At 32.0% G+C, this 10,802-nt stretch overlaps 1 protein-coding gene and 2 non-coding genes across 3 annotated transcripts; 1 reads left to right on the top strand and 2 right to left on the bottom strand.

The window, feature by feature from the left end:
* Positions 1–5,371: 5,371 nt before the first annotated feature.
* On the bottom strand, positions 5,372–5,451 carry LOC114915132 (small nucleolar RNA snoR114). The gene has a single exon (XR_003803029.1). It is a non-coding gene; the product is annotated as a small nucleolar RNA snoR114 (small nucleolar RNA).
* An 11-nt stretch (positions 5,452–5,462) lies between these two features.
* Positions 5,463–5,533, bottom strand: TRNAG-GCC (transfer RNA glycine (anticodon GCC)). The gene has a single exon. It is a non-coding gene; the product is annotated as a tRNA-Gly (tRNA).
* Positions 5,534–6,465: 932 nt separating this feature from the next.
* On the top strand, positions 6,466–9,564 carry ACD11 (Glycolipid transfer protein (GLTP) family protein). The gene is made up of 4 exons (XM_020347807.3): positions 6,466–6,816; positions 6,904–7,076; positions 8,528–8,673; positions 9,296–9,564. The coding sequence occupies exons 1-4, from the start codon at positions 6,622–6,624 to the stop codon at positions 9,400–9,402; spliced, it is 621 nt and encodes a 206-aa protein (XP_020203396.1). The 5' UTR covers positions 6,466–6,621; the 3' UTR covers positions 9,403–9,564.
* Positions 9,565–10,802: the final 1,238 nt, after the last annotated feature.

Here is a 10,802-nt window from a genome sequence, read left to right as displayed (position 1 = left end):
CGCTCGTCCCTGAAGCATCACCTACCCAGGGTTCGTATCATCCCTGATCATATGGGAGTACGCTCGTCCTTGAAACATCAACTACCCAGGGTTCGTATCATCCCTGATCATCCAGGAGTACGCTCGTCCCTTAAGCATCAACTACCAGGGTTCATATCATCCTTGATCCTTTAGTGTGAGGAACCACAATCAAATTACAATCCATACAGTCTCTTGCAATTAACCCTATGTCAGGGCTGCCATAATCGACATAAGTGGTGTGTGTTAACTGTCTTACTCATCCCACACCATGCTAGGGTCACGCCCTCCCTGTAGCACCACTTACCTAGGGGCCGTGCCATCCCTAGTCACTGATGTGAGGCACCACAATCACAATCATAATCACATTCATACAACATCTCATCTCATAATTCAAATTCACATCACGTACACAATTCCACCTCACATACACAACAGATAAGCCCAACAAAATAAGGCTTTACACACCCCTCAAGTAATTCACATCAAGATCGTTCATTCTTATCAATCAATACAATAATAACATTCATAAATTAATATTATAAACAATAAAATTATCAAATTTCATATAACTTTAACATAAACAATAAAACCCCCAATTCTTTCAAAACCTAACTCACAGACACTTTTCTACAGTTTCGTTCTCCCTCTCAGATCATCATTCTTACAAATTAAATATATATTTCTAATCCTCAACACATACAGAATCTAATGGTATCATTAATTCCTAAAACAGAAATATTTCAATTTTTTCCAAAACCTAGCCTACAGGGACTTTTCTATAATTTCGTTCTCTCTCCCAGAGCATCTTTTTTACAAATAAATCATATATTCATAATCCTAAATTCATACAGAATCAAATAAGACCAATAATTCTCCAAACAGAAATAATTATAAAATTGCTCATAATCCTAAAGGATTCTTCCTCTATCCAATTCCCTCATGTAACTCTACATATAAATAATTCCCTTTTTCCCCCGTACATGGATAAACAGCAGTTGAAACTACAACAGGGATCTCTTGGTCTCCTCCTCTAAGTGCCCCATGGTCTTTAGAGAGAAGAAGAGGGGAAGAAGAAAGAACAGAAGAGAATAAGAAGAGAGAATGAGAGATGTGAGAAAATGAGAGGTAAGGCCTCCTATTTATAGGAATCTGCCTCAGCTAATCCGGAACGGCCCGTTCCAAAAGTGGAACGGCCGTTCTGGACCCTCCAGAACCAAGCAAAAATCTCAATTGAAACGGCCCGTTCCAAAACCCAGCAGAACGGCCCGTTCTCCAAACTAGAACGACCCGTTCTCCAACCAGAACGGCCCGTTCTCCAACCAGAACGGCCCGTTCTCAACTACATTTTTTAGGCAAATTCTTTATTCCGGAACGGCCCGTTTCACTTTCGAAACAGCCCGTTCCAGGCAACGAATTAGGCCCACGGCCCCGCGAAAATTTGGGCTGTTACAAACTTGTCGGTCAAGATTTTATACTTGAAAAAATTCATTTGACTTTTATTCGAGTGAGAATATGTCAACTTTTCAGATGAGCACTTGTCAACCGGATGAGAACTTGTTGGCCAAGATTTTACACTTGGGAAAAGAGTTTTTACTTGAATGAGAACATGTCAACTTCTTGGATACATACTTGTCGACTAGATAGATGAGAACTTGTCGAACAATATTTTGTACTTAAGAAATCCATCTGAGTGTTTTTACTAAGATGAGAACATGTCAACTTCTCAAATGAGAATATGTTGACTTCTCAAATAAGAACTTGTCGATCGAATGAGAACTTGTCGGCCAATATTTTATACCTGAAAAGTTCGTTTGAGAGGTTTTATTCGAATGAGAACATGTCTACCAAAATTTTATAATTAGATTTAACTTTCATTAGAAAGCATTTACTCAAACAAGATCTTCTCTACCAAGATTTTATACTTGAGTTTTAACTTGTATCCAAGAATGTTTACTCAAATAAGTTTTTTTCTACCAAGATTTTGTACTTAGATTTTAACTTGCACTTGATAGCGTTTATTCATATGTGATCTTCTCTACCAAAATTTTATACTTTGATTTTAACTTGCATTTGAGAGTGTTTATTGGGATGAGATTTCCTGTTGTTTGTCATTCTTAATAATTCTTAATGCAAGTGACTGTAGAAATGTTTTCTATGGCCCCCTAATGGATGCCAAATGCACTTACTAGAAAAAGTACTCATCCAAAGTTCTCGATCTTCAGTCTTTAGTGTTTTAATTGGTGGTTATACTTACAAAAGTGACTCTGATACCAAACTTTAGTCTTCGGTGTTCAAATTGGTAGTTATACTTACAAAAGGAACTCTGATACCAAAATAAGTAAAAATTCAAAATTTATAGTGTTATCCCAAGATTGAACATCCTTTAAGGATGAAATATAAGAATATAAATAATAAAGAATATATGTTTGAGTGAGAGTAATAAAAAGTATTTAAAACTTCTAATTAACAAGTGATGGTCAAATGTTACCTTATATTATTCTCTTCATATTCCACTTATTATTTCATCAGAACAATTATGTTTGAAAATATTCTTTTTATAAATCTGTTCAATTGATATTTAATGATTTTAGAAAGAAAATTTAATTAAAAAAATTGAAAATAAAAATTGAAGTGAAAATAAATAGTTGTGTAAAAAATAATTTTCATTCTTGTGAAAAAGATATAAACATATGAGTTTAATCATAATGCACGACTATTAAATTCTAAACATTTCATATTCTTGGAAATCAGCAACGTTTAAAATGTTAATTTAAAACCTGTACCAAACCTAGGACTGCGTCAATTCCAAATTTACTTTCCCAATATGCCATGGAGATGAAAATAAAAGAAAATAGTAAAATACTGAAAGAAAAAAAAAAATCATCTTTCTTAGTAAAAACAAATTGGGGTTTTCAATCCCTTACAGCCATTGAATTGAGTCCTGCTAATTAATTCAGCAAGCAATTTGTACGATCAAACCATTAATTAAGTTTGAATTTTGTTTCTTGATGTGCACTCAGCTAACTAATTCAGCATCAGTATTTATTTATTTAGTAATAAAAATATGGTCTGCCATATTTATTTGCAGTTTTGAAAATTGTTAAAAAATTATTCAACTAACCTACTAAAACCGCACTTATCTCATCTTCTGTAGCTGGTAATTTTATAGGACCACCACCAATGAACCATTTTTCAAATGTTTCTTCAAACCTAGAAGCCGACCTCAACCTAAATTATTAACTCATTGGAATCAATTTTAGTTGCAGGCATGAATATCGTATAGCACGATGAATAAATGCGCATGACACGTTACTGACGTTAGTGTAGTGTAGGCCTTATGTCCCAAAGAAGCCTTTAGTATTTTGAAACCAAGTGGTCACTAACCATTACGTTTTGTAAAAGGAATTCTCAAAATTTATGAAGAAAAGATTTTTCTTCATACTAAACAGGACCACTATTTGGTACAGGAAAAGCAGTACAAAAGTAACAAATGCCTCGGTTCATGTTTATTTAATTTTAAACTTTTGAAAAACAATTATCATATTTTTAATGAAATTGCATGTTCTGTAAAAAAAAATGCAAGTTTGAATGTAAATTATTAAATTTATGCCAACAAAACATTGACCTGGTCTCAATCTCTTTCACTTAAGTAAGATTTTGGGTGAAATCGATAAAACTCCATATCAATAATATAGTTAAAAAAATATGATTAAATTTATGACTGAAATAATTTCAAAACACATCTAATTATATTCGATAATTCAATTTTTTTTGATCAAACTTAATTCCCTCTAACTTTAAAACATATAAACCCATATTTGCAGAGTTTGGATGCATAAGAGAATACACGGTAGGTTGAAAATAGAAGATAGTTTCCACTAAAATTTAAACACATTTCTTCTATACTTTTTCATCAAATATATTTTCATTCTATTTTTCATTTTTTTTCTTTCTTTATATATAAACCTCATTCCGAAAGTATTTATCTTGTTAATCAACTGGTGCTTCTTAAAATGTAACATTTTCTGGTTCTTCAACTAGGAACGAGAGATTTGTTGTGGTTAACTTATAATGATAATTGATATTGAATGTTTATATTTGTAAATAATGCTTTAAAATTTATTGCACTATTGGTTCTTTTATTTGTTTTTTTAACGAACATAAGAAATGTGAAAAATAAAAAATGGGCTATTAGAACGATATTTACGAAATATTGGGCTCAATAATACAAGCCCAACTAATCTCTTGTCGATCACGGATTTGTTCAAGCCAAGCCCAACAGGTATTGTTAGTTCAGTTCTAAGTATTACATTCAATGCTTTTGGTTTGAGGACGAAGGGCAAAAACAGAGGATTTATACCTTTTATAATAAAAGGGTATTTTTGCAATAAAAATTAGAAAAGTGTAATTGGTAATCAGATATATAGAGAGAGGCGTTGTCGGAAAAATAAGAACTCGTATTTAGGATTTTCTTAAATAAATTTTTCTGATAGAAAAAAAGTAGAAGAAAATAATAAAATCAGTTTATTTATAAGTTAAAATTAATTTACACATAAATTAATTTGTAAAATTTCTATATTAACTTGTTGAAAATTTTATTTTTAAATTATGCATAAATTAATTTTATTTTCTAGAAATTTTTTTTCTTATTCTGTAAGTGTTTGAGTTTAGGGTTTAGGGTTTATTGTTTGAGTTATCCAAAACATACTCTTTATAATATTTGAGTTATATTTAATCACTTACCAACCATATTAAGTAAATAAAAAAATAAATTTATCTATATATATAAATATAATAATAGAAATAGATTATTCAAATAGTGAAATATAAATAAAAACTTTATTTGCATTAATTACATAAGTTAATTACGTAGATCATACCTTTTAATCATTACCATATCTTATAACCTTTTATAAAAATTGGTGAAGCCCAATAAACTCCTATACAATATAAATTTATATTAATTAAATTGACAATATTTTGATAAAACCAAAATTACACTTGTAGATAGAAAAACTCTTTTTATTAGCATAGGAGAGGTATTCCATGCTCCTCTATTGTTCTTAAAAAGATTGAAATAATAGAGTAGTTGGTTGTTAGAAAAGTGAGAAAAAGTGTTCTAAAAAATATAGAAGAGAAATTTTGATAAAGAAATGTAGATAAGTAAGTTATAGGTAGTTATAAATTATAAGGATAAAACAATTAAAAAATTGTGTAAAAAAAGTTGTGAAAGTAAAGATAATATAAATATGCAACATGTTATGTGTCTAAACAAGAAGCATGTGTCATCCCAGCAAACAAAAGTAATAGCAAAGGATACAAATGGGACAACAAATAAAAAAAAGCTAAGGAACTCAGTTGTGCAATGTCATCCTATTTATTAGATGAGTGTGATTGACCCACAATCACTTGTAAATATCATCACAGTTCCTTTACAGTTTTGCACCAGCCGGGAATCGAACCCGGGTCTGTACCGTGGCAGGGTACTATTCTACCACTAGACCACTGGTGCTCGGTGTTATTAGCTTCATACTTGTTAAATATATTTCATTCCTCTTGATTTTCAGTTCATCCCTTTTCCTTGTATCATTTATTAATTTGGGACTGCCAGTGTCTAATATAATTTTAATTTACTTATTTGATTTCAATATCGCTATGGAATTTTACTAAAAGATGCCATGGATTGGATAGAATGATTTATTTATTTTAATTGTCTATGTTATATATATATATATGTATATGTATGATCAAATTGATTTAATAAACATGCATTGCTTCCATGTGTTAAGAAAATGTAAGAACGTCATGAACAAAGGAGGAAAACTTGTTTTGATCTATAAAAAAACACATTGTTTTCTTGACCAAAAGTGTTATAGATATGTATTTATTTATTCTTATAATTTTGTATTTTCATAAATTTTATTTTTTAGTTTTTAATCAGACTTTATTTATTTTTAATTGAATTAAATTAATCTAAGACTTTAAGATACTGATAAAAAATTAAAAATAAATATATATACAGAAAATGAAAAATATTATGAGTAAGTTTATCTAGACTTATTTTACTCAATAATTTATATTTTATATTAAATTTTAATAATTAAATTATTAAATAAAAAATTCTTAATAGATAAATTAAATTTACAAATTTTAATAAATTTAAAAATTACTTAATATTTTGTTTTATTAATTCAAATTGATAAATAATCATAAAATTATTTTATAAAATTTATAAAAGTTCAAATTTTTAAAAATTTATATATTTGATCTATATATATTAAAAAAAATTAATTTAATGATCGAATCGTTAAATTGGGGTACAGAATATAAATTTATTCTTAAAATAAATAAATTGATCCGATATATTATATAAAAAATATAAAATAGAACTAAAAATTGTAATTAAAAATATTGTAAAATGCAGTGATTCTATTTTTAACATTGCAAAGAAAGGTGCTTGAGCTTCAAGCGTTGTCCTTGTTGTCTTGTAGAGGTAGAGAAGGAGAACCCAAGAAGCAATCGCTGCAATTCAGCACAGAGCAGAAGAATTGAGCAGCGTAGAGGAAGTGAGAAGAAGAAGAGTGCGCAGCTTCGTTTCCGATGGCGGAGGCGAATGGTGACAAAACGCTGCGCAAAATCGCAGACGCATTCAAGGCCCTTTCCACCGTCGTCACCGATTCGGCCACCGCAGACCTCGATGTCGCCTCCTTCTCTCGTGCCTGCTCCCTCGTCTCCCCTCTCTTCGGCTGCTTGGGCGTCGCCTTCAAGTTCGCCGAAATGGATTACGTCGCCAAGGTACTTATCAACCTTTGTTTATTCCGTCATAATTCAAACCCTAGCGATACAAATATACGGAGAGAGAACACTTGATGTTATTTGTAGGTTCATGATCTGGCTGAGGCGTCCAAGTCTATTGAGACGTTGCAGTCTCTGGTTGATCTGGATGTGAAAGGTGACTCTGTGAGGAAGGCTGGTAGCCATACGCGGAATCTGCTCAGAGTGAAGCGAGGACTTGACATGGTCAGAGTGCTCTTTGAGCAAATTTTAGTTACTCAGTATGTGCTTCACTCACCCATTTGCTATTTGCTTTTTGCTTCTTTTTTTTTTCTAACTAAACAATGCTACATTGTGCTTTCAATAACTTTAATTAAGAGTTTAAGACCTGTGGAAAAGAAGGCACTTCGTGCTTCTATGGTGTCTCCCTTTAGATGCACACGTGTTAGTGGGTGTAGTATGTTGTTACTGAAATTCAATAACAGTTTTAACTTCAAAAAAAGAATTTTGTGACCATTATTAATTATTATGATATGATTTTTATAAAGGGCTAAGGTTGTCAAAAACAATGTGTATACCAAAATATGGAATTGTCTTCATATATAGTTATAGATAATAGATGCAAGTGAACATGGTTTTAAATTGTGGTCGCACGATGCAGGTCCAACTTTAAGTGACGCCTGAAGCAAAATTTGAGAGATTTTTTCTTACTTCAAATGAGAGTTATATGTTGAGGTTTTTTCGCTGGCTTATGTTACTTTCTTGCTTTATGAAAGCTTATAATAAATAATTTTTTGTTGGTGGACTTGAAGCTTAGCTTTAGTAGCTTTATCTTTAGGCTGGTCGTGTGGTCGCATTTTAGTTGCAATTCTTGATAGCGTGGAAAATTGTGAACAAATGCAGCTGCAATTGCGATGGTGATGTGGTGAGGGAGATCACAAAACCTTGAAGTTGGAGATTGTGGTTGCTGGCTGTTTTTAAAACCTGGCTGAAGTGTGGAAATAGAGTGAAATGAAACTGAAGGGATTGCTTCAGCTTTCATCTATGGGTGCTCAGCAGTCAGTGTGGAGGAAGGAGAGTGACAATTGAGGTCTTCCGCTTTTGCTTCTTATGACTGGAACCATTAGGATTAAAACATTTGCCACTTTAGTTTTATTTAGTTCATGAGGAAAATAGGTGGCCAGCCTAGTTGTGTGTCGAACCTTCAACTTTATCAGACCCAATCTTAAAGGATGGGGTTAGTGTCAACTGAGCTACAAGCTTGTTGGTGTACCATGTTATTGTTATTTTGGAATCTGTATCTTTACTTCAAGAAAAGTTTCTAGTTGAACAATCTGTCAATAATAGGAACAATCTGTTAAGGCTGGTGACTGATCAAATTATCTCACCTTTATAACTAGCAACTAGTGACCAGTAAGCATAGTCCAGTACTCTCATCAACCAATTGGTTCAGGTTCAATCTTCTGATCAGTCTCATGGCCAAACCAGTTTGAACTAGAAAAATAGTAGAACTTGATAACAAGAGATATTTTCCTTTTGGTTTCTGTTTCTCTCCTTAGACTTGATACCTCTTTGTGCCAAGGTGGGTTACATTATTTAATACATGTTTAAATTAACAAATGTTTGTTTCTTATATTAAACGAGCAGCACAGCAAATACATCTATGTGTAAGAAACACTTGGTGTTAGCTCTGATAGTAAATGAGCTCAGTTACTGTACGTCTTTTTGGCAGGGGTAATTCCCTTAGGGATCCAGCTTCCAAGGCTTATGAACAGGTGTTTGCACCTCACCATGGTTGGGCGATCAGGAAGGCTGTTTCTGCGGGAATGTATGTCCTTCCTACAAAGGAACAACTTTTGACGAAACTCAATGAGGATGGTAAGTGTAGGATTAAGTTTGCTTGCAGTTTTATTAAACACTAAATCCTGAAAAAATATTACTTAAAAGTGTAGTTGGTTCTGGAGCTTGAGCAGCGGAGGCAGGTAGGGAGAAAGATGATCTATGTGAAACCTATTTATGATGAATTAGGAATGGTGAATACTTTATCAAATTTTCCTACCTTTTCTAGGCTAGCAGTTGCATCTCTAGTTGACGTTTGGGGCATAGTAAATAGTAATATACTGATACTAATCTGCCACCACTTTTGATGATATAGCTTTTCTTTTTAAGATCCCAATTTCACCTTGTAGCCACGTATCTACATCCTTAGCAGCCTGTTGAAGCATAAAACATTAAAACCGAAATTATATGAATTCTATGTCTGTGCGTCCTTTGCTCACTGTTAAAATCCAGAGAGAGAATATTAAATCTATTTTATTTGATCATATTGTTTCTTGCGATTATTCTCAAAGGTAAATCAAGACAGTGTAGAAGAATAGGACAAGGGAGGGTCATTGTCAAAGATTATTTTTTTCAAATTTGTCTAGTAAATTGAAGTTGAGGTGATTCTGATGTTCATTTTTCTTTTCTTTTTCATTTGTTGTTGGCGTCATTGCTTCAGAGGCGTCAGCAAAAGTCCAAATGCAAAGTTATGTCACGGCATCCGCAACTCTAATCCAATATATTGACAAACTCTTTGTTTCTAGAAACTTGGGAATAGATTGGTGAACCCTGGTTTGTATTTCAGATTGTACGATGTAATGTAATTTGCTATTAATAAAACTATATGACATAATTCATGTATTTATGATCACTATGTATTTATTTGTCATAGAATTTGTTTATATTGCAATAGATGCTGGTACTAGTTTACAGGCTTTTGAGATGCTACGTGATATGCGTTGCTGAATGGTGGGTTAAGACAAATATTTGTCAATTTTATGCTTCCACTTGAAACTTCTGGTTCTGTCTGAGACCTTCGGTGTTTTAAATTACTTGAGTCTAATGTGTATATTACAAAGTTACATTTGAAACCAAGTGATTTTATTGTGCCCGATTACCATATTATACCGCATATATTCCCTGAAACAACAATGCAACGTGATAAGCAGCATGGAGCAAAAGAGATGATGGATCTAAAAGACAATTTTGACCGTTCATATCAATTTGGAGCATTCTATGTGGGAAACTTTGACGGGTTCAATAGGTAATATGACATTTTCGTTAATTAAAAGTAAATGAAAATGCTTACGGTTTCTGTTAAAATAATGGAATTTTCCGTACTGGGCCGGGCCTCTTGATAGACCCAGTCCAATGGATTCAACTTGGGGTGTCATAGTGGTCGAAGCTTGGCATCTTGACCAACTACTACCGCTAAATATAGTACATGTTTTGCCGTTTGGACTGACAAATGGGTCCAAAGTAGAAAAATGAGAAGCAACGTTCCAAAGCAGAAAAATGACAAGCAAGAATTTGTTGCTTTCACGTTATAAGCAGTTGAGAATTTTTCACAATAAATCAAACATACTAATAATAGGATCGGGTTTATCACAGTTGAGCTCAACACCTTATAGATCATTTGTCAGAACCATCTTACTTATTGTGCTTTACTACATCTCTCATGTCTCTAGACCAACGTCCACTTGAAGAATTATCTAATTTGAACATGGCCTTATCTCTCTTGTACCACCTCTATTAGGAATTAAGAAGTTATGATATTTCTTTTTCTACAAAAAAACCACAGTAATTTGAGTGTGATGCATAAAGATCGAACACCACATTTTTATTGTAAAAAAAATCATATTTTTAATTGTTATAAAAATATCTATTTTCTTTAATCCCTGTACTTTATGCTTATTATAAATTAATCTCAATATTTAATAAATAATCGAAACAAATTTAAAATACATATAGAGATTAAATTAACATTTTTATGATAATAGATTAAACACAAGGTTAAATGTAAAGGCGAAAATTTTATTTGAATTTTGAATGATCCTTATTCTTGATTTAAAAATCTAATCAATTTGTTTATATTAGAATTAAACCAAAAACAGTAATTATATACAAATTAAATTAGTTTTAAATAATTTATTTTGTTTAAGTCTAATTAATTTTGATCAATGGTG

Source organism: Cajanus cajan, chromosome 1, assembly GCF_000230855.2.
Source record: "Cajanus cajan strain Asha chromosome 1, NIPB_CcT2T_4, whole genome shotgun sequence".
Taxonomy (NCBI): domain Eukaryota; kingdom Viridiplantae; phylum Streptophyta; class Magnoliopsida; order Fabales; family Fabaceae; genus Cajanus; species Cajanus cajan.
The sequence above is the reverse complement of the archived record's forward strand: the minus strand, read 5'-3'. Positions and strand labels throughout refer to the sequence as shown.

What these genes read in the sequence shown, in the direction of transcription:
- ACD11 (XM_020347807.3), top strand. Translation starts at nt 6,622, where the DNA reads ATGGCGGAGGCGAATGGTGACAAAACGCTGCGCAAAATCGCAGACGCA. An exon ending in AAATGGATTACGTCGCCAAG is followed by an intron (nt 6,817 to 6,903) that starts GTACTTATCAAC and finishes TGTTATTTGTAG; the next exon opens with GTTCATGATCTGGCTGAGGC. An exon ending in GACGAAACTCAATGAGGATG is followed by an intron (nt 8,674 to 9,295) that starts GTAAGTGTAGGA and finishes TCATTGCTTCAG; the next exon opens with AGGCGTCAGCAAAAGTCCAA.